This window comes from Saccostrea cucullata, unplaced genomic scaffold (assembly GCF_032062105.1).
Source record: "Saccostrea cucullata isolate Sc308-1 unplaced genomic scaffold, CSIRO_AGI_Scuc_v1 ctg9565, whole genome shotgun sequence".
Taxonomy (NCBI): Eukaryota; Metazoa; Mollusca; class Bivalvia; order Ostreida; family Ostreidae; genus Saccostrea; species Saccostrea cuccullata.
Window position 1 is genome coordinate 1 of NW_026924652.1, and position 24950 is coordinate 24950.

General features: G+C 33.0%; 2 protein-coding genes across 2 annotated transcripts; one reads left to right on the plus strand and one right to left on the minus strand.

Moving 5' to 3' along the window:
* Positions 1 to 7156: 7156 nt before the first annotated feature.
* Positions 7157 to 18310, minus strand: LOC134266971 (uncharacterized). Its single transcript, XM_062749196.1, has 15 exons — positions 17977 to 18310; positions 16442 to 16542; positions 16100 to 16245; positions 15345 to 15456; positions 15113 to 15225; positions 14880 to 14986; positions 14585 to 14733; positions 12848 to 13015; positions 12611 to 12735; positions 9338 to 9480; positions 8976 to 9046; positions 8700 to 8826; positions 8324 to 8608; positions 7889 to 8161; positions 7157 to 7461 (listed from the first exon to the last, which is right to left on the minus strand). The coding sequence occupies exons 1-15, from the start codon at positions 18230 to 18232 to the stop codon at positions 7184 to 7186; spliced, it is 2454 nt and encodes an 817-aa protein (XP_062605180.1). The 5' UTR covers positions 18233 to 18310; the 3' UTR covers positions 7157 to 7183.
* Positions 18311 to 20663: 2353 nt separating this feature from the next.
* LOC134266970 (low-density lipoprotein receptor-related protein 6-like) lies at positions 20664 to 24947 on the plus strand (the record flags this gene model as incomplete). Its single annotated transcript, XM_062749195.1, has 5 exons — positions 20664 to 20778; positions 23292 to 23739; positions 24040 to 24292; positions 24411 to 24558; positions 24918 to 24947. Coding segments are annotated over exons 1-5 (946 nt in total), but the record flags the coding sequence as incomplete, so codon positions are not given.
* Between the last annotated feature and the right edge of the window lie 3 nt (positions 24948 to 24950).

Genomic DNA, 24950 nt, shown 5'->3' on the forward strand with positions numbered 1-24950 from the left:
AAAAATTTCTCAAAACAGGATTCATGTAATATAAACAAATTACACAGCTAAGTATAATCTCTTAGACATCATTAACTAACTGTAACTTTATCATTAATATCAAATTTCTTTCATAAAATACATTTTTAAGACAAATGCAGACTAGTAAATTATCGACTTTAAACGATGACATTAACAGCGCACCATACCCTAAGCACATGGCAAAATATAATTTGTAAATTATGCAGAACTGCGTGAATATGCATAGTTGACATTAAACAAACAAGTGTAGGATGATATTATCTAAAGAATAAACAAAGTATCAAGACTTTAAACTACTTACACCGTGGATTACAGGCGTTTGACAGGTGGAAAATTAACTTGCCGAGAAGTATGGCGGCAAAAACACATCAGATTAACTCGTACTTAAAACATTCGTATTGACCTAAGTCTAACTGACATAGTCGTACAACAAAAATTCTTATGACTAGAAAATAATAGAAACAATATACAGAACAATAAATATTTTGTTTAGATCGATATTTGAAAATTAGTATAATGTTTCAGTCGATAAAAGTTAAAGCAATAAAATCTATTGAACAAAAGAAGTTGCCTTCAATTATGTAAATACACCTCAATACAATTCAAAATATGGGCATAAATAAGGAGGTATAACACTTTATATGTTGATATCAGGCATGGGGTAATCGTAATCGAGTAATCGTAATCGATTGTAATGATTACTTATTTTCAAGTAATCGACTGTAATCTGTAATCGAAGAGATTTTTGATTACTTGTAATCGTAATTTAATCAATTACAGCTAAAATTTCCAATGTAATTATAATTACTTTTTCGATTACTTTTGATTACTTTGTACATAAATATTTGTTATGTTGAAGAATTCTTTCCAGCCAGAAGCAAATAATTGTTGAAAGTTTGATCTGTGTTGATGTTTCAAATTATATCAATTTAAAATAATGCCCCAACAATAAATTGTTCATGAAATTTGCATTATGATGGTCTTAAGTGATTATAAGTATACCAGATGTTTATCAACAAACAAAAGTAATATTTTTACATCAGTATGATATTATTAAAACAAAGTCTTGCAGTGCTGTTGTAAAACAAATAATACATGGTAACAAATTAATAATTACTGATTAGTATTTATATACACCCCATATGTCCCCAAGGATACACTGGTTCACTTGAGTCTAAAATCAGTTGAAATCTGTTCACTCTATATAAATTGAGCCACTGCCTGACAGATTTTGCATTCAGTCTTCAAAGTATGTCATGGAAAATACACTATGAGCTGCCTGATGATTGGCCAACAGTAGGAAATGTTAAACTGAAATGCAAATACTGCACTTCACTAATTTCTGGAAATGTTCAAACAACTTCCAACTTTTCTACCCACATTAAGGTAAGCTATTTCAATATATCTTTGATAATTTTAAAATTTACAAATTTATATCGAGGCATGTATTTTTTTTTCTTTAGTTTGTTTTGTTAAAGAAAGAGACAGGGGTTCTGGTACATATATTCATATTGTATCTTAGTTAATTGATTGGCTTATCTACACTGTAGGTAAGAAGGTGTGATTATGACACCTGTAAACTCCCTAGTGTTTTGATAACTTGATAGACCCAGTGAAGACATTAAACAACTAGGAGACTTATTGTTCATAGAAAAATAAGAGGTCTTTCCACCTTCTTTGAATTTCAAATTTGTTTTATATCTGATTCCTAAAAATTATATTCCATGAAAAAGAAACCAAAACTCTCTTAAAGCATAGAAAAAATGAAAATTAAAAAAAAAGAATTACTTTGACCTTGAAAAAATATTCAAGGTCAAAGGTCAAGGGTCACAATGCAATTGACCCCATGCTTCTATCCTTTATAGTTTTCAAGTTATAAGGTTTAATAGCAAGTACAAGGAAGTTAAAGGGCAATAACTCATATAAGGGGTCATCAGATCCTTTTGCACTTTTCAGTGAAGTTAGGCCTAAAGACCCTTAAGACGTTAGTGAAGGTTTGGTGTCTCTACGGTCTATGGTTTTGGAGGAGTAGCGATAACAAGGTTTTTTTGCACAAGGGGCAATAACTTTTAAAGGGGTCAATCTTAGGGGACAAGAATGATATATTTGAAACAGTTTCAAGAGTACATGTTAATGATGCACAGACATTAAATATATGTTAAAAGACAAAAGAGATATAAAAAAAGCTAAATTTCTCAGTTTTGTAATGACCTTGACCTTTGACCTTTATATGAATTTTAAGGTCAAAGGTCAATAAATCTTATGCAGTTGGTTTTATGTCTCTACGACTTCTGGTTTTGACAATCTTTAATATTTTGTGAAATTTATAAATTTTCAGGGGCAATAAGTCATTGAAGGGGTCAAAGAACTTTCACAATGATTAGAATGAAAAGTCTCCTAAATTAGTCGAAGACGTTGGTGAAGGTTTTGCATCTCTACGTTTAACGGTTTTGAAGGAGTAGCGATAACAAGCTTAACAGTGAAAGGGGCAATAACTGCAGTAGGGGTCGAAGTTCAAACATAGGGGGTCGTTTTTCGGAATAACTTTAGATTTCCAGTATCATGAACTAAAAAGTTTTTCGATAAGTCTTACGGTCTCAAAAGCTAAGGTCAGAAATAAAATAAAAAACATAAGCATTTCAAGAGGTCTTTCCACAGAAAGGTGGAAAGACCTAATTACAAAGCCTCAAATCAATTAGTTCAATATTGAGTACAAGCATTGCTATTATAAACATTTAATTAAATGCCATCTTTAGCATGCTTATTTTTTATTGATTTCTTTTTTTTCTGTAGAGAAAACACAGGGATGAATTACTTTCATCAAGCAGTCAAAATACTCCTAAATCCCAACAAAACATTGAACAATTTGTACAACAAAAGTCCGTGAAATATGGAAAAACAGATCCAAAACAAAAAGGAATTACTAATGCCTTGGTTCATTTTATTGCGGGTACCATGTCGCCACTTTCTACCGTTGAAAATCCTGCATTTAAAGAATTTGTGAACATGCTGGATTTGAAATATGAAATCTCCTCAAGAAAATCACTGTCAACAAAACATCTAAACAGAATATTCACAGAAACAGAACAACAACTCAAAGACAAGCTGACTTCAGTGGAAAATATCTGCCTTACAGTTGATTTATCGTCAAATCAACAGATGAGAGGATTTCTGGGAATTACTGGGCACTTTATTCCCAACTGGCAATTGGAGTCTGTAATGATTGTTTGCAAGCGAGTCAAAGGACGTCACACAGCAGAAAAGATTCGACAAGAATATGAAGAGGCTTTAGCAGTGTATGATTTATCTGATAAAGTAAGCAATGTTACAACAGACAATGCAGCTAATATGAAAAAGGCATTACAGTTTACATTACCTGGATTTCCATCTAAAACAACCCAACCAAGAGGACAGTAATGATGAGGAATGTGACTCGGAGACTGAGGAGGATGAAGAGAAATTTGAGTTTCCAGATGATAATTGTCCGACCCTTGGTCATTGTTATGCTCATACAATTCAATTGGTTGTAAAAGATGGCCTATCGGATGCAAGTCAACATCTCAAGGGAGTTATTGCAAAAGCTGCAAGTATTGTGAAATTTGTGCGAAAATCTGTCAATGCTTCTGATTTTCTGGAGAATGAGAAAAGATTGCAGGCATACAATGTTACCAGGTGGAATTCCCAGATAGTGATGATTCGATCAATCCTAGCAGTTCCAGAGGAAAAACTTGCTAAATGTGGAGCAGCTTCACAACTCTCACCATATGAGAGAAAACTATTAAAGGAACTGTGTTCAATTTTAAAACCATTCGAAGAAGCTACAGTGATGGTACAGAGTGAAAAGTCGTTTCTGCAAGCCTGGTAGTGCCTATCACCCTGGGGTTGCAACATAAATTGGAAGAAATTTCTGCAACTTATAACAACAAGATGATCGCATCTTTAAAAGCATCAATGGAGAAGCGGTTATCGCAGTACATTGTTGATGACAACTTTCTATTAGCAGTTATGTTGGATCTATCAATGAAGCTCCGCTGGTGTAAGGACACAGAGGCAATGGAAGAAAAACTTCTACTCAATGCAAGGAAATCAAAAGTACAAAATCGAAAGATTCAGTTGAACGATCCAGAACATTCACCACCAGAGAAAAAAACGAAACAAGATGATAATCAACTATTTAGTTTCATGACCCCACGAAAGAAGCGATTTAGGGTAGTGTCTGGTGATGAAGTGAGGCAGGAGGTAACACAATACCTCAATGAACCTTGCGTAGAATCTACCGATGTTCTTTCTTTCTGGAGAGAAAATGAAAATACCTTCCCGTACCTAGCAGGTCTGGCAAAACGCTTCCTTGCCATTCCTGCTTCTTCAGCCCCAGTGGAAAGACTTTTCAGCATTGCTGGAAGAATCTTCCGCCCTGACAGATGTAGATTAAAAGATGACACTTTTCAAAAGCTAATGATGATAAAATGTAATTCTGTGTAAATTAATTCAGATTCAAGTTCTGTGTAAATAAGTTAAGATTCAAGTTCAAAACATGTATATAAGTTCAGTAATTAAATAATTATGAACATGGTACAGCCATTTGTGTTCTTCTGTCTTAAATTATATACAAAGCCTTAAAGTAATCGATTATTAATCGATTACAACAGCTAAAGTAATCGATCACAATCGATTACTGGACTTAAATGACTGTAATCGATTAATAATCAATTACACAAAATACCCCAAAGTAATCGATTATTAATCGATTACATTTTTCAGTAATCGTGCCCATGCCTGGTTGATAAGTCGATAAAATATAAGACAATATACAAAGTTATAACACAACAAGTGTAGAGCCATTTACGCTTCCGTAGGTATTTGCAGGTCCTAAGTCAGTCTTGTCAATGATTACTAAAAGTGCACCATCTAATGTAAACCATTGTCATTTGAATACATTCAACTAAATCGACGGAAAACCTCTTTAAGATATTACAAAAATACTTTGAATATACATGTATCTATATGTTGAATAATAATTTCATAAAAGGAGAGAGAGAGAGAGAGAGAGAGAGAGAAGCACTAGGTGGGATCTTATACTCTGTTATTATTATTCTCTGAACTTTGATTGTGACAAAATCGCACCCAGGAATTTGGGAGTAATTTACATCGCACATGACAGAATATTCAGTTTTCATATCATAAGATTTCCATTGGCCATCCGTGCAAGTAAATAGTGAGTCCAGACAATAAAGATTAAATGTCTGGCGGTACCGTAATAATACGATGAGAGAAACTCACTCCTTAAAGGCGTCCGCTATTCATTGTTAACTCTCAGCTGGTTACCTGTTCAAGGACGCCAAAGAAGCTGATGTCCTATCAATATTCATCTAAAAAATTCGAGTCGTTGTTGCAAAACTGCATTTGCATTTTCGACACATTTTTGAATCGAAATAAGAGAACGGCCGTTTATTAGCACTGGGTCTAATTGGGTTTAAAATGACATTAAATATGATAAGGTTTGCCACCAATTCTGTATGCGTATAAGTCAAAGGGACATAATTAAGTGGCGTTATCTAACTTGAGTAAGAAGTGACTTCAACGATGTATATTGTTGGTTTTCATCACACGTTGCATTCTGGTCCTACAAATCAGTTTTGGACAAAAGCAACAACTGCAAAACATTTTAGATAAAGAAATAAACCTCAAATTTTAAATGCTATCGGCATTGTTTGTTAACTTTATCAAAATCAGTTTTCCATAACCTATAGATGTTTTATTGAAAGTATGAGTGATGCTGGTTGATTCCTGGTTTGCAAATGACCTATCTAACACAAACCGTCAAATATTGCGAAAAGATGAAGAAAACATTACCATCTGGTAATATGTTGGATGCATTGTTCATGAAAATTATGCACTGATTTTACTTCCAATGCTGATAAAAACAGTTTACGCAAATTGGTGAGGCTGGATATTTGCAGGTCCTAAGTCAATCTTGTCAATGATAACTAAAAGTGCACCATCTAATGTAAACCAATGTTATTTAAATACATTCAACAAAAATCGACTGAAAACCTCCTTTAGATATTACGAGAATATTTTGAATATATCTATTTGTTGAATAATAATTTCATAAAAGGAGAGAGAGAGAGAGAGAGAGAGAGAGAGAGAGAGAGAGTCACTTGCGTGACACAGTGATGAGAGTATCTGCTCTAGAGGCGCGAAGTAAGGAGTTGATCGTTACTTTGCGGGATCGAATCCCTTTACCGGTCCTTCGGATGTGACCGTATAAACCGAGGTCCCAAGTCGCAGTAGGTGCTGGCATGAAAAAGATGTCTCCCTGCTAAATGACCCTAAGTGCCGAGTATAGGACAATATAGTTAAATATACAATAATATATAATATTTGAAACAGAAGTCTCACCACTCGGTGGAGATATCAACAACAGATTGTCGAGAAGACTTTTGGGAGACATTATTTTAATGGGACACCTCAAACCGTGAATAGGAAATAATTTAATAAGTTTGATTTGAAATCAATTTTAAGGTTTTTTCTACAACAATGTTACTGTAAACCAACTTTTATTCGCGACGACTTCATTTCGCGATTTACCGGGGGTCAACTAATTTGCGACGATTAAATTTCGCGATCAAGCCTTTTTTGGATCTGTTTTTAATGGACAGAGAGGTTAAGGACTGGTTCGCAGATAGAAATATTCTCGATGACGAGGCTCTCGCGAACCTCGCGAAAATTTCTCGCATGCGAATAAAAGTGGTTTACAGTATATCTTCAGGGAAGGTATTACAACACATGAAACAGGAGGAAAGTCTACAGTATATGATACAATACTCTAAGTAATCACCAGGATATAATGCTACAGTATATTTACAAAAGAAGTCAACAAAATGTGATGTCAACATTTCAAAGGACAAGTCATGGTGTGTATTTTCCAATTCCAAATCTATTCTGAAAGCTATCATGACAACATAAACGGGAGTCAGGTCAAACAACTTTATAAATGATATTTTCAAGTAAAACGTAACTTATTTAATTGTTAAAGTATCCTGTAAAGTTAAATTGCATTCATGCATATTCGAAATTAAGACAATAAAACTAAGGCAACATATATAAAACTTCAATATTAATTTTTATTTGATTGTTAGCTTGAGTTGGCTTCAGAATTTTACACAAGACGTTGTTTGGATTCCGAAGCACTTAAACCTTCATGGTTTACAAGATTTTGGGCAAGCATCGTCTTTTTCTGTGACAGTGCGTCTACAGCAGAAGATCGTCGACATTTACGACATATGCAGGTTGTGATGAAGATCAAGTTTATTAAAAGTGACAATGTCAGAACTGCAATCAAAGCCACATGGACTCTATGGTGTTTATGATGAAAACGATGAAATTCTCTAAATACGTTCCCGCTTTCTTGAGAGGATGTTGGTTCTTCTTTTCTTTCTGTAAAATGAAAATGATATACCATGTTTTGATTAAATTAGTTTTATACAATAATGTTATTCTTATCTTTTTTTTTATACCTATTTTATATGAGGGACCTTTTTGATATTTACGTTACATTAATGTTTCAGAATTAGAGAATTTAAAACTAACTACTGAGTATAATTGTGTGAATAAAATCTTTTGCATATTCTTTAAAGAGCGAAACATGGAAATTCCATGCTTCAATATACTAGTATCATATAATTTGAATTTCCACTCTTCTTCTTGTTGATAAGTTTAGATAAAATATTCTGATGAAAAATAAAAGAAATGGCTTGTAAACGGACGTACTGGATAGATTTTAAGATGAGACATATACATTTTTAGACAAACGTTTAACCTATTTTCAATTCCTGTTTAAGACCACTATAGTAGATTTACTTACCTTTTACAACGGGCACGTAATCGACTATATGATAATCAACCTCTTCTACCAGAATCTGCTTAGGAGTATTTGGACGCTTCTGCACATGTTTCTTTTTCCTTGCGCCCTCTGGTGTTAGATATTGCCTGAATTCTTCTGGCGTCATCTGGAAGCTGCCGCATGTAGGGAAGCCTTCTGGAACGGGTTCCATGTCGCTAACGTCACCCTCCTGGAAGAGAACCGCCATGCCAGCTATTTGGTGGATTTCGATGTGACAGTGCATAAACCAAAATCCTGAAAACAAGAGTTGGGTAAGATTATATTGCTCTTCATGTCTTGTTGTTTTATTCAATAAAGACTGTAGACTGAGTTATTAAAGTCACTTAATTAATAATTTATAACGATAAACAACTCATCAAAATTGTAAAACAAAAGAAACAAGTATAACATAGTTACCTGGGTTGTCAGCTTTCAGTCTTAGAACAATGTAGCCATTTCTAGGCACTGCTATGGTGTCCTTCTGAGGCGGATTCTCGAGATTCAACCCTGGAACATTACCCAATGTCCAATTCTCATTTCTCCAAGACGCATCATTACAACTCTTGGTATTACACTTAATATCTTTATTTGTATCTATGATATCCCCGGTAGTAGAATTGTAGTGAGGATAGGCAATCTTGACCACATGGAAGTGATGACCATGCATATGAACAGGATGAGGCATACCAAAAGGTGCGTCATCTGAATAAAAAATAATACTTACATAAGTGTGATTACTGTCATAAACATACCAAAACTTGTCAAGATGGGTAAATGTTAACATTTATCATACCCATGTTATGCAATACCAATTGCACCGTTTTGTCTTTCTCAAGCTTTACGATGTATGTGCATTGGCAATGATCTGTACAGTCCAAAGGATCACATGATAGCGTTGTATTGGACTGCCTAGGATAAGTCTGCAAACCATTGAGTTTTCAAAAACATATATATTTAAAGCATTTTCTGTATGAAGCAATTTTTAAGAAAGGTGTTAGATTTTTAAATGATACTGATATGACACGATTCAGTTGAATAAAACAGAATAAGGATATATAAGTTGGTCTACCTGGGGTGGAGATGTAGGTGGGACAAACACGTGACCGTTAACAGCCGTTGTAAAGGGGATTTTTGCTGTAGCTAAAATAATAATTGTATCATAAATTCATTATTTGTTTAACCTTCAAATTTTTATATATGTCCTTATTTTTGCTTTACGATAAATTGTTTTTTTCTATTAAATATATAAATCTATTTCAAGAATAGGACATGGTTTGTCTCTATTTTAAGATAATTAAATTACTTTACTGAAAAAAAACTTTGACCATTTTAGTTTGATATTATTTAAATCAGTAACAAGGAGAATTTTTTAAAATTGAAAGTAAAATTTTTTATTGTTATAATCTTATAAAGTCATTTCTCATAACATACAAGAGAAATGGAAATTCAAAAATATTTCCTGAAACTCATCCGGGGATGCGACAACCGGAACCGGATGTGCTTTAGTTTGTTCTGGTGTTGATTTCAAATCGGATACCGGAAGGCAATCAATGCTGTAGCTATCAGGGTATTGTCTACAATTGAAAAAGGAAGAAAAGAAGGAGCTGGATTTATTTCAAATTGGAATAAATTGTCATTCGTGTTTAATTATTAAAATGCTCATTTTCGTCGTGAATTCTTCAATTGTTCTTTTCCAATTTGTTATCAAATATCAATAATGTGTTTGAAAGTTTGCTTTTCCGCGGAATATATTTTGTTAATATCATAAAGTTATGCAAAATGTATAATTTAAATGAATAGATAAAATAGTTTGTATGTGAACAAAATTATATGAATTCTTAAAAAATAAAGAATCCATGTGTGCATACAATGTATATCAATAGCAGCTCTGTTGGGTTTGTTCTTTTCTTGTTTTTTATTTTAAATTGTACTCATTCAAATTTTCTTCTTGCAAAGTTTTCCATGCATTTGTATGATTTTTATTTGTACATTGTTTATTTGCATTGTATATTTTTTTATTTGTTTTCTGTGATTTTCCATCCATATTCTATCTTTCATTTACACTGTTTTCCTAAATTTTTGTCTTACTACATAATTTGGATTTATATTGTAATTTTTTTTATTTACATGGAACAACTTTCCATTTGTATATATATATATATATATATATATATATATATATATATATATATATATATATATATATATATTTCCATTGTATCTATATATTTTTTCATTTAGAATATTTTCCATTTGTTTGTATAATTTTTTACTTTCAAGTATATTCTACTAGTATATATATATAGCTGTACTTTTCAATTTGTATTGTTTGTCTTTCTTTTATGAAAGTTTGTACAATGCAAAGAAAAAAGTTAATCTTAGATTATAAATGAAAGATTATAAATGGAAAATGTACAAGCACAAAATTATAATGCAATCATATTATACAATGCAAATGGAAATTACTCATAACAAACTAAAAATATTCAAATGAAAAAATTCACAATAAAGATGTTGCAACTTTTGACAAGTTAACAAATGCAAGAAGGACATCGTTAGTAGAAAACTATATAAATATTTACATATTTACATTCTTGTTAAAAATTTGCCCTTGATCGTCGATTAAAATTGATTATAATTATCAAAGAAAATTCAATTTTGTGATGATATCATATTATCATATGATAAGACGAAGGCCAAATTACATTAAGTACACTTTATTATTGTTTGTTAAGTCAAAAATCAGCACGTTGTATTACCCTGAACCGTGTTTACGTCAATTTATCTTCTAATCTAACTTTCAGTGTGATTATAACAAACAATCAATCACATTTAAGTGCATCTTCTTTGAATTTTATTTATACCAAAAACTTAAAATTATACTGTATTGCAGACAATTATACACATGCGCATTCCCCCGTTTACAAATCCTTTTGAAGATACTTTAACCTTGTTCCATGAAACGAACAGTGTTTAAGCTCAACAGTTCTTAAAACACTATACCAATTTGCAACAGAGCAATCAAGGACTTGTAAAAATTTAACATCAGGGGTGAGATGAAGGTGCCATGGAGGAGTGAGCATCCCCTGCCGACCGACACCACCCGCCGTGTGCTTCTTGTCATGATCGGGAACTTACAGGAAAATCCATCTCTCTCTTGTTCCCAATGTTGTGTCTTCGTTATAAAAAGGATGTATTCGCTTTAACAAAAGAATTGACCTATAGGAGAGAACAATTTCCCGGAAAAAGTGACATTTAAAAATCAATCTTTATTTGTTGTTTTCTACCGTATATATGTCTAATTTTTTTTAATTTGTATTTGATACCTAAAATTTATTATTTACAACTTTACAATAAACCTCCAAAGTTGATCGAAACACCATTTTGTCCTTTAAAGCGTTGATTTTTGCATGAATTTTGGCCTTGAAGTCCATCAGGACAGGCCTGCCCCTAAATAAAATTGTGATATTTTGAAAGGTTAGGATGTAAGGAGTAATTTAAGATAAGATTTTTTTAGGGGCACCCCTGCCCTGGGGTCGAAATTCACAAAAAACCTACAAAAAATAAGGAAACCAGATTTTCAAAATCTTCTCTAAATTTATGCCCTTCATTATGGTAGTCAGACTAGCTCAGTTGATATATGCGCTGACTTTTACACCTTAGATACTCTCTTTTTAAAGTCGGGGGTTCGAATCCACCTGGTACAACACTTATACAGTTTTAAATTTCGCCTTTTCAAAGACTATTTTAATTTTTATTTTTTTACAGACTTGTGTATTTTTCCTTCAATTATATATCCCTTATGCATGCCCATTCTTGATATAAGAAACACTACAGAGATACCAAATCGTAACAATCCAATGTACAGTTGTCAGTCAGGTGGAACGAACCTCATTATAAGCACACTTTCTCCGAGGACAAGAATAACTCACTATGTGTTACTCAATACGGATATTCTTGGCAGTATTGAGCTGCGATGAATTTCAATTATGTATATATATATTCCTTAAAATTTAATCACATTGATTTTGGCTACATATTTCAGTAAATGCACTCACTTGGATTTCATTTAGGCCTTTATAATTTGCACACATTAAAGACAAGTTTTTATCTTATCCACGGATAAATAGCCTAGACATTAAGAATAGAATTTTAGAGACAGTAGACATTATCTTTATGCACAGTGAGAAGTAAAGACAAATATCAGTTATTACATTTGGAGATAACAAACTCAGAAAATCAATAAAAAGGGTTCCTCCTATCTCTACTCACTGAAATAAAGATTTAGGAAAAACAAATTGTTATATGTATTCAGCCTAATGTCATTAATCAGAACGGAAATCGACAAGCTTTTTGTAGAGAATAAAACCAAGCCCGGTCCTATAGGTCAGATCCCTATTTATAATGAAGAGATCCTTTGCATGTATACATTAAAAAGTATTGACTACATTAGTATCATGTCATTCAAACGTAAAAACCATCACTGATAGGGACCACTAATATATATGGCATATCCAATGAACTATTTGACACTAATTTCTTGTAATGGAATCCATGTTGAGAAGTGAGAAATCTAACACCTTCTGTGACACGTGGGACCTGTTTAATTTGAGGTATCCCAAACCTTCACTTAAAAAAATGCCAAGCACCAAAAAAACTAACCCAGCAATTTCTACAAAACGACGTCGTCTTTAATATACTCACCCAAAAGGACAGTTAACAACCCTGCATGGGTCTCTTGGTCTGCACTGATACCGATCTGTTTTAGGGTTTGCTACACGAGCTCCACTGTATCGCAAGACAGCAAGTGCCGTATCAGGATTAAAAGGCTTTAAAATAAAACTGTACATATTTCAATATACTGTATACATTTAAAAGGGAGGTAATTTCAGAAAAATAACATTTATTTGGTTTAGATTTTTACTGTCGAATATGAATTACCCCTTCACCGTTGCCTACTTCCAAAGTCTGCGCGCGCACCCAATAATTGTTAATGTCTTCCGAAGCCAGTAATATGAAATCTACTCTTTCACCACCAAACACCATGACTGATTCAGCACTGGTCATTGTGACATCATTACCATCGACGGATATTATTTGGATGTCATGCTGAATTAAATGAAATGGTCTTTAATGAAAACAATTGTATAGATCACTCAAATTCTTTAATGTGTTTAGGAAGACCTCGATGCACCTGAATAAAATTTTGTCAAAGAGGGCCTACTGGCAAAGGGCTTCAAGTTAAGACCTTTTCTCGGCATTATTTATCGTTCCAAAGCCTATCATGGTTTGAGGATCTATGGGACATTGGTTTTAAAAGTCTTATCCGAAAAAAAATTCTGGGGGCTTGCGAAGGAACATTGCTACTTTTTTTGACTTAGGTCAGTGGAGGCCAAGTTAGGTTTAATCTTCCGATCACTAAACCTAAACTCTAAGCCGAATGAGTTTCAGAATAGAAAGGCGTTATTGCGCCTTTACAAAAGGCGTTATTACACCTTTCCAAAAGGCATTATTACGCCTTTTTGAAAGGCGTTATTATGCCTTTCCAAAAGGCGTTATTACGCCTTTTTAAAAGGCGTTATAACGCCTTTCCAAAAGGTGTTATTACGCCTTTTATTTTCAATACATGACTAAACATACTTAGCCCAACTGAGGGGGTGTGTGTGCAGAAATCTTACCTTTGGGACATGAATTTCACAATTTGATATAGGGCTTATTTAATTCTCAAAAAATAATTTAAACAGATAGCAATTAGATTTCCAGGAAAAAAGATTTTTAAATGCGTCATATATTTTCAATGTTGAACCAACTAAGTCAGTCTTTTTTTAATACAAGGCACACCTCTACCAAGGGTCATTGCTCATTATACCCATGTAAATAGTTTGCCTGCTTTTTTCCAAGAAGAGAGGAAAATACCTTCAAATGACATGAATTTTAATACATGGCAAGCTAAGCTCCAAGATACATCTGCCTATATCCTAGATCTTCACAAGTAGAGTGTTGCCTTCTCTTAATACGAATGCAAACAGTTGTCAGTGAGATGTGCAGGAATATAGAAAATTGCATAAATAAAGATGGTTTTAATTTAATCTTTCATATACCGGGGGGTATTTATTAACATAAAATAACGCCTTTCCATTTTCTTTTCAAGTAGGCCAGTAGTACGAGTGCCAATGGGGTACCCCCCTCCACACATACATACTTTTTGGGGAAAAGTCTTGCTAGAATTAACTATTGGTTGCTTGGTTCCTGAACATTTTGTTGTAGTATGTAAAACTTGGCAAATTATTGCATTTAATTAAAGTTTTACCGAGAAGTCCCTCCACGAGTTTGGCCAGTAGAGGGGGGAGGGGGGGGGGGTCTGCTAAATGCAAAATAATGGTTATTCAAAAAGCGTAATAACCCTTTTAGAAAGGCGGAATAACGCTTTTTAGAAAGGCGTAATAACGCCTTTTGGAAAGGCATAATAACACCTTTTAGAATGGAAAGGCGTAATAACGCCTTTTAGAAAGCATTATGACGCCTTTTAAAAAAGCGTAATAACGCCTTTTGGAATGAAAAGGCGTTATAACGCCTTTTTTCGCGTTATTACGCCTTTTAATTTTTTTTCTCCTTAGATTGATCCTAATAGGCTTTCGTAAATAAAGGTAAATTTGACGAAATATGAAAACCATATACCTTGTCCACGGATACACGGAAAGCATAGAGCATGCCCGAGTTGATAACCCTAAACCTGTAATAACCGTATCGTTCAACATCAAATGCTTCCAATGGCAACTCTGGTATATCGGGCTGTTCTGGGTTGTCTTTGTTTAGATAATGATTACCTATGAAAAAAAAAAAGAGATCACAACTCTTTATACAATTAAACTGTTAAAACTTGGCAAGAAACGTATGTTGAATCAGTAGATTCTTTGGTTATTCTGGGTATTTATCATAGTAACTTGCTAACATATCGTGGCTTTCATCCTACCTCTTCCATTGATAAGTGCTGCTTCAAAAGGAAATAGGCCCACCGCTCCTCCCGTGGCATCAAATGTGAATGTGTAGCATTTAGTTTCGTTAAACCCATATGAAAACCTGTCACAAATATAAAATTAATCAAGCTTCCTCCAGAATTAAATTCATTATAATTCTCTGCTCACATCATGTTCACTGGCATTTTATACCTACCTAGACATGTACTCGTGATTATAGCATACTTACGTGTTCAGTCCCCAGTCAGCCTCATTTTTCGTCTCCACAGAAGCGTCGAGCTTCCAGTCCGTCAAAACCATGACAAAGTCCCCGGATAACTCCGGTAAATCACTTCTTAGTCTCTAAACAAAGAACCATGCAGAAACCAAAACAAATTTTCCTGCATTTTACTGGTAATCCTTATTTCATTTCAGAAAAATGCAACAAATACATGCACAACAGAAAATCAATTTTCTATTACCTCTGGTTTGTCGGGCCTAGGGAGCACAATCAGTGCCCCTGTCATACCATCTGTACGTTCTGTTCCTAAGTGTGAGTGATACCAATGTGTTCCAGGAGGATCAGCCAGAAACCTGCAACAGGTATTAATTGTTCATTTTTTTGCAGAGGCTTTCATTTGTATTAGATATATCAATAACATGAGCTGAAACTCAAATGAGTTTCACTGATAGGAGTTGTCTGTCGTCAGATTGTCTCTCTAGTTGTTTCAAGCTATTTATCATAGATTATACTCAGATTTATTCCAACGTAAACACGACCATTAAAAATTATATTACATTAAATTTATTCTTCTTTAAAATCCTTTTCAAGGGAAAGTAACAAATAACCAAAAATTATTTCAAAAGCTTCCCTTCTCTCAAAGAAAGTTCTTTTAAAAGTCAATATCCATCTAGTACAGTTTAGGCTCTAGTAGCTTAAATATCTTATTTTTTTTAAATAAACGAATTCATGAAAGATTTCTTTGGACACCTTCTTAAGGAAAGATATAGCAATGAAGCATTAAGATATTCAAAATTATTTTTTAAGCATAATCTAATCATCGACTTGTAAGTTAAAGGATCATAAACCATAATCATAAATTTAGGATGACGTCATGATAAAAATTACAACCTTTTATATATATAAGAAAGACTAAGAAACCCCTCAAATTTGCACAAGAACAGTAATTGAAATTTTAAAAAGAAAATACTGGTATGCGATGATTTCCTGACTAACCTATATTGGAACGTCTCCCCTGGGTTGATTGGACAATGTGAAACAGTTCCAACGCCGTCCATCCAGGGCGTGTGCCACTGAACCATGCCGTGCCAATGAATCGTAAGTCCCTCCATCAATAAATTATTCTTGATGTTGACAACAACCTGAGACAATTTACAGACATTGTAATGTATTCATTTCAAAGATTAAGAGGAATCTTTACATACATGTATATTTCTAAATATTCCTTAAAATAGATATCTAAGTAAAATAACGTTAAATACCTTTTTTAGTTTTATTTTTAAAAACAAAAAACAAAAAAAAAAAAAAAAAAAAATAAAATCGAACAACTTGTTTTACCTGTTGTCCCTCGTATACCACGACTGAAGGACCGGGGTATTGTTTATTAATACTGTAGATCATTTTATAATTTCCGTCTGCAAATATAGCTCTATGCGCATCTGTAAGAAAATAAGACAGTCAATATACACTTTGGCGAGCTGTCATTTGGAACTTAGGTTAAAATGTGGGCATTTTAAATTTTTTATTGTGCACAAAATGTAACGAAATTAATTTCAATAATATACCCCAGTTCCCTTTTGAAGAAAAAAGAAGACAAACATGTTGAAACCGATAATGTGCCGGTCGGGTACCTTTCCATTTACATAAAGAAGGAAGAGAGTGTTAATTTCATAAATGATTTTTTTAAATTTAGAATTCATGAACATGAACTACGACGCTTTAGGGCAGTTCATTTCATGAAATGCTTGGTGAATGGTGAATATGCAGGCAAGAAGAATCTTGGTTCATGTATATCATAGATTCTCAAAAATCAAATTCATATCTTATATTTTCAATATTTTCCTGACGATTGTGGTCTACGGAAAAATAAAGTTTGTACTATTTTAGCCCTTATTACTTCAAAATGAAATTATTCCTACTCATCCAAAGGTAGTTCATGACATCATAAACTTTTTCTAAATTGCACAGAATTTTGGATTGCATGTATTTACTTTTTAAGTGCAATGGTGCATGGCGTATTAAAACGAAATTAAAGAATTCGGAAGATACAAATTCATTAATATAGTTACGTTTTACAAGATTTTCTTGTTTTAAATATGTGGATGATAACAGTACATAATCTTTATACCCTGAATTGCAAGACACTTAACATTTTCGTTTAAGAATTTATATGAACACATTAAATTGATTTTTAAAGGGCGGATGAAATATATGTAGATCACAAACAGTATTCAAGCTCAAAAACCCATTAAACGATACTAAATAGGATCAGAGCAAACACGGACCTACAAAACATCAGAGGTGGAGTCAGGAGCCATGGAGGAGTGAGCATCCTCTGCCGATCAGTCACACCCGCCGTGAGCTCCTTGTCATGATCGGTAAGTAACAAAAAACCCCCAATAATATAGTCTGTAAATAACAACCTAACATTTGATATGAAAAACGTCAGTCAGCATATGACCCAATGATAAATTGTTTTTGATGAGAAGGTCATTGTATTGACCATAGAAATGACAAAATGATGACTCCAAACGAGATTGCAGATATTCTTGTTTCATAAACTTGTTTGTCAATAATTTACATCAATTTAGAAATTGTACATACGCAGAGCATGCTCTTCAGTATCGAATCATTTGAGAGATATAAACCCCGTATGCAGGTGATGAAGGTATATTGCTGCATAAGTAAGAATTTTGACGATTGAAAAGTTGAGTCAAATGAAGACAAAATTGAGGCGACTGACGGTTTTGTTTCGTTAGGTTTCGCATTTTACACGTACCATCTTATTATTGACAAGGGATAAAATATACATCGAATTTTTATGCACAGAAAAAAAAATAGTTTTCAAAGAAACACTCTTACGCATGTCTTACCTTTATTAACATCAACTGGGATAAGCGTATTACAATCCGAACGCTGGAAGAGTGTACCATTTCTGACAACTATAGGATTTCCACGCCCATCTTTATCATAATAGATCATAGTCTCTACGTAGTCAATAACCCAGTCAAACTCGCACACCTCCACCTCAGGGGGACAGTGGGGCTTCACATTGTGATCGAAACCATCTACAGACCTCGTAACAAAACACAAGAGGTAAGGTAGCGCGAGGAGGCATAATTTCTCCATGCTGGTAAATTTTTAGTAGTTAAACTATGAAAGTAAGCACTTTATATTGTGTGAAATGCGTATTATCACATGTACTCTGTGGTGTCATTTCATGGATAAGATACATATTTCTATATAAATAAATTATCCTCATTGGTATGTGACTAAGTGTAAATAAAGAACGTTTTCTCCATTTTTAGATATGATGACATGAAATCAAGGTCATTTACTTATAGACTTATCATTAACCAGTTACCTATAATGTATGATAGTGTACTTACTTGTGGTCACATCCAATCTCTACCCAGAATTATCGTTCTACATATCGTTCCACTTATTTCTCTGTTAACGTTTAAAAAAGAGGAAAGATAAGTTGTAGTACATACTGGTACATGTAAATATATACAATGTTTGAGGCACGTAGGTATGGTACAAAGAGTACTGGACTATTGACAAGAAATTTCATGTACCAGTTATACACAGATCAACGTGGAAAACATATTTTGTTTTTGTTTGTTTTATACTGTGATAAAGTACATGTGAACACAAACTTCGTATTTTACATATGCTCTCTTACAGAATTAACCATAATTCTTGTAAAAAGTATAGATAGGGGATTTGTAAAACATTTGCTGGACTCCGCATGCAGTGTACCTTTCGAACACTTCAAACTGACGACTACATTAAATGTATCTCTCGTTTCCCTGAATTATTTGTGCCATTTTATACCCGGTCTGTATCTATCAAATATTCCACTAATCTACTCAAATATTTCGGCATTTAAATTCAGAAGTCCAATAAAGCAATATAAAATGAGGAGCAGAGCAAAAAAAGACTTCTAAAACATAAAAGGTGGGATCGGGTGCTAATGAGGAGCGAGCATCTCCTGCCGACCGATCACACTCGTCGTGTTTTCCTTGTCATGATTAGGCAAAAATCCGTAGACCGTAGATCATTGCCTAACAGTTAGTTAAAATAAATATCAGTCGGGAATTACAATTATGGACTCTGGTGTTGAATATTGTTTGTTATTCACCAGAAATATATCAATACTGACCGAGGCAAAAACACCAAAAAGAGTCCCTTATTATTTTATAACAAAGTCCGGATTTGAATGAATAAGACACTGAGGGCTGCATGACGACATCATTTTCATTTGCGAACTTCCGTCGTTAATTTTTTTTTTTAAAAGTCCAAATAACAATTTGTAACGTTTGTGTTTTCCTTTCCGAGCTTTGCTATGTAAGACGTCCAAATGTTCAAAAATTATCCTGCGGTAAGTTTGTCTACTATTTTCTCTGCTCAGGTTTAAAGCTATCTGTGGCCGTTGCAAGCATAGAGAGTTTTGAGTGTTTCCGTTGAGGCGATTTAAGCATAAGTTATTCATGTAACATATAGCTTCGTGTGTACTAAAAAAGTTAAAAAATCTTAATATACACTGTAAAACGTTTACAAATGTTAATATGTTTGAATTAAACAATTTGGAGTAAGACAATAGTAAAAAAAACCTGTTGATTTACAGGTACAACCTATCGAATATACAGATGAAGTTGAAGTCGGATTTAGATCTCAGTCAAGATAAAAACAAGACAAGTATTGAGTAGGGCATATTAAAAGTACCACGATTCAAGCTAAAAATTATATAAATTGTTCAGCTGTCGCAAGTGCTTCTCCAGACAAACACAGATCCTATTTTCTTTTTTCAATAATATAAAGAAAGAGTCACTTAAAAAAAATCCAATGATATTTCGAGACTATAGAAATTTTAGAAGTTGGATTGACACATGTATCAACAGTATTTCAAAAATCAAATCATCGGGTTTGGAAATTTGATATTTTGGATATTTGAAGTGAACTTGTAAAAACTCAAATTGTAAAAAGTATTTTGGTTATTTAAAATTTGAATGTTTGAATCAAACGTTCCAAATTTCTAAAATTCTAAAATGTTTAAACGTTGAAATTTAGAAGTTTGAAGTTAATTTTAAATCGTCAAAGACGAAAAAGATTTCTGGACTTTAGATTGTTAAGTGTAAACTTTTTGAACAAACTGTAGATATAAAATTCAAAAAATGTTTTTGGAAATTTGAATTTTGAATATTATACAAGGTTAAAATCAGAGAAAAGAAATAATAAAAAAATCTTTTAAATTTGATCAAGATTTGAGAAAAATGATTAAATTTCAATATACCAAATCAGTTCAAGTTTTCGAAATTTAAAAATTTGAACTACATTTGTAATAAATTAACATTTTAAAACTCTAAATCATTTTAGAAATTAGAATAGATAAGTGTTACACGGACCAAATTGTATGCATACAATTAAAGAAAACTATGTAGATTTTCACAAGACGTATTTTCGAAGGGTTTGCTATACATGTATGTTTTAAGATGAGAAAAATTGGTAACCAATCAATTTAACTTCCTCATTTTTCGAGTTCACTATAAAAGTGAAACGTTTAGTCATCTGTTTTACATTTCTTGGTTTTCGTTATCTAGAAATAATGCTATTTATTCCACAAGTGATCGTAGCATTTGGAATTATTACAATTAATGAGTATTTCTGTTTCGGTAAGTTTATTTTCATCACCAATAAGAAAATCCAATCTATGCGTTCCTGTTTATCCTAGGAAAATTTTGGAAGGAGTATAAACTGTTTCGCTTAAAATAACTTAAATAAAGCATAACGTAAATCAATGAAATTTAACGCATCTTTTCTACTCACAGAATAAAATATTAAATTCGCCCGATCAGTTCTGTTTAAGAAATTATACTGTGTTCTTTCAATTCGTTCCACACTAAATTCGCCATCTGAGAGCAGCTAGGCATTATCCCTGTATGGAGGTGGCAGACCACCTAGTTTTCAAGCTACAATTCATCCTATGACCCTAACCCTGTTTTCTGAGGAAATCTCGACAGAGTGATTTTTGATCTTAGTTTTGTATTTCTAGTCCATATTCCATAAACAGTAGTAGTGACATTAAAGTGTCATATATCAATACCAATTCCCTGAAATGATCAAATGAAATATTATAGCAATAAAATTACCGATAATAATTTTTTTTTTACATACAAACCTTAGATTTCTCTATTTTTGTCTAATTATTGACACCCGCGTGGCGTAGTGGTTAGTGTCTGCTCTAGAATTGCAAAGTAAAGAGTCGATCCTTACATCCCATTTTCGAATCCCAATGTGGGACGTTGGGAACGGTCCTTCGGATGAGACTGCACTAACCAAGGTCTCGTGTTGCAGTAGGTGCACGTCCTGGCACGAAAATGAACCCTTGCCGTTCAATGGCCGTACGTGCCGAGTGTTGGACACACTTTTCAGCTTTCTACCGACAAGTGGTGGCGTCTCCATACGAGTTAAATTCTCGAGAAGGATGTTAAACAACATAGAATCAATCAATCAATATAATTTTGACCGGTACTTAATCCGAAACTATCCTCTGCCACCTTATACAGTATTATGTTTTGAAAGAAGTTGTTTTTGAAGTTCAAAAGTCACATAAACAAAAAAGGTTTCCGTCATACTCAGCACAAGCGTATCAAATAAAGACAATAAAATAGTACAACAGAGGGAAAGGACACTGACAGACACTGACGTTTTCCAATAATATTTGCATACTAGTATAAATGGCAAATAATGAGATGTAGTCTCACACTTTTCAAATTTATTTGAGTGCAAAGCTGTGATAATCCACATTGATGATATGATTGACCAGAACGAAATAAAAATTTCTCCGAAAAGCGGAACAACACCTCGCAAAGAGCACACAGATAGGCAACATCAACATCAATTCCGATGAAAAGCACCTGTTTTCTGCGATATACAACACGCAAACTAATCAGTGCGTTACCATAGCTCCTCCAACTTCGTTGCAAAAACGTTGAAATGTTCAGCTGTAAAGGTCTTCAATGACAAAGTGACATTCAAATAAAGTCAAGGAAAAATATTGTGTTTGAAAAAATTGGATTAAAAAATAATTCAGATATAACCATACTTTGAATATGAAGTGGAGTTAGTATATTGGCAGACTGGCATGCATGTATTTTAAGTTTATAGTGAGTATTCAACAAAAGCGTTTAAATGGGTCAGGCCTGGTAACTAGTCGATGCCTCTCCTATCTAAAAATCATATGTGGTATCAAATTATGAAAATTGCATATATATATCAAGACATTTTAAAAGTTTTTCATTTTGTGGAGTTTAATGATTTGTAACCAGAACCATTTTCTGTAAGCCAATACAAGATTGATTCGAAAGTCGGTAGGGTACAATGGGAAACATCTTAATAAAAAAAGTCCTAACAAAATAGCTCTATTATAACTGTGTGACACAGACATTAAATAAATAACTACTTGCAGACTTGACTCTACTTTGCTAAGTACTCTTGATACCAATTAAATCATCAACATGTATGGATTCTTCAACGACATATATAAACTTTCAACTACCATGAAGAAAAGACAAAATTCGCCTGCTTGTTTTTAAATCCAGTACCACGACTTAAAAATAACTACATAATAACATTTTACAAGTATTTATCTAAATACCTAAGGCGTTCAAAAAAATTGACCGTCAAATCGTATCAAAATTCAGATTTTTGGACATTTAAAGAAAAATTCATTTAGTTAAATTTCCATGCATGAGACAACATTAGAGGATAAAACTATCTGTTTATCATCTTGATCAGGAAACTGACCATGTTCAGTGATTTTATATCAATTTAAAGAGAAAATTAAGAAAATCAAGAATTCAAATTTTGCTATTTAATATTCATATATAAGGGGCAAAACAGAATTATTCATTTGCAGCTCAATGATAGATATATGCAAATATATATATACTGTGAAATCACAAATTTTCGTGGGGGTTTAATTTTTGTTGTTTTCAAGGTATTAAGAGACCCACGAATTTATGTCCACCACAAAATATATAATTTTGTATACATAAGTACTCAAAAATTCTGATCCACGAAATCAAATCCCCACGAACCAACAAATTTTTCTCAAGCCACGAAAATTTGACCCCACGAAAATATGTTATTTTACAGTACCTACAATTAACTATAAATATTTTAGGCATCCCTGGTGACAAAGGACTAATTCTTGGAATATGGAATCCTGCAACGATAGCCACAATCACAGAAATACCAAGAGCCAAAGCAAGTTATTTCACAAAACTCTCGACGTCTTTAGATCCATCAAATGTGAAGATAACAAGTATTGCGTCTGATGAAAAAAATAAAAATGTTTTTTTCGCTATTCAAAACTCAATTTGTGTATTTCAAAACTTCAACATTTGGCAAAATGAATCAAAAGCCATTACACTTAGTCTTGCATATACAGGAAAATCTGCAGCTTTTGGTCAAATTACATTTGACTTTGTTTCTAACAATCTTTACTGGTGTGATTCACTTCTAAACTGGATAGCCATGAAACCAGCGTATGGAAATGATTCAATACACAGAATCGTGGTTCAAGATGACTTATATCAACCAGAAGGCTTGGCACTAGATCCCGAAGATGGGTAGGGTATATAAGTATATACTGTAATAATAAAATATACCTTTTCCTGTATTGAAAAAAAAATCTTTCATCTGAATATATCATTCTGAAAATGCACAAAATCAATTGCAATGAAGTTTTCTTTTCAAATTTTCATTTGAGAATACTCAAATGCTTTAATTTATTCAAATTCTATACCACTAGCTTTTGGTTATTTGAACCAGTTTCACGTAAAAGGAAATGTTGATGGCAGAACCTTTTTTTTTTTAAATATTTTGATACATAAAGTTTTTTTTTTGCTGTTTTTTTTGTTAAACAACAGATTGATGTTCTTTTCTGACAATGATATAAATCCACGCATTGAAAAGGCCTCCATGAACGGAGAGAATAGAACTGTAATAGTGCACACCAGTATAATACAAATATTGGCCCTCTCTGTTGACACTGCCAATGATTTATTGTACTGGGCAGATCATGGCAGACAAACAGTAGAGGTCAGCCATTACGACGGGTCGAATAGAAGAGTACTTAGAAGGAATAACCAGGTTTCATTGACAGGGATTCACTATCATCAGGTTTTGTGCATTTCGATGTTAATAAACTTTGCTTTGCCTATCATTACTGGAAACCTATGTCCATTACAAAAATGGAAAAAAGATTATCTAATATTCTAACAATTCGTTTAATTATCAGAATATTTTGCATGCTGCAAGCGCTAGCTCAGACCAGATATTTGGATTCGATGCAACATCGGGGTCAGTACTCTACAAGTTAAAGATGGCATTTGCACAACCATTTGCTGTTCATGTTTATGATGCAGAAACAGCAGTCTCGTTTTCTGGTATAGACATATATATATATATATATATATATATATATATATATATATATATATATATATATATATATATATATATATATATATATATATATATATATATATATATATATATATATATATATATTTTTTTTTCTCTGAGATTACGCCTCAAACATGCAGTGCTTTAAACTTCACACATTTTTTAATTTAGCTTCTTTTTGCAATAAATTGCATGTCAGCAGAAAGAAAAAATTATTTCTATATCTTAAATGAACGTAGTTTTTTTTTCGTAATCGTTTTCAAAAATAAATAAATAAAAACCTGAATGTATATGTACATGCCTTGAATGTATATGTACACTTTTTTAAAATTACTTATAGCTCCTTGTTCATCTCGAGGGTGCCAGCATATGT

Bases quoted from the DNA above. Each gene is read 5' to 3' on its own strand.
- LOC134266971 (XM_062749196.1), bottom strand. From the start codon at position 18,232: ATGGAGAAATTATGCCTCCTCGCGCTACCTTACCTCTTGTGTTTTGTT. The intron at 8,827-8,975 runs GTAGACCAACTT...AATGGTTTGCAG, and splicing joins CACCTACATCTCCACCCCAG to ACTTATCCTAGGCAGTCCAA. The intron at 8,609-8,699 runs GTATGATAAATG...TTTTTTATTCAG, and splicing joins ATTGGTATTGCATAACATGG to ATGACGCACCTTTTGGTATG.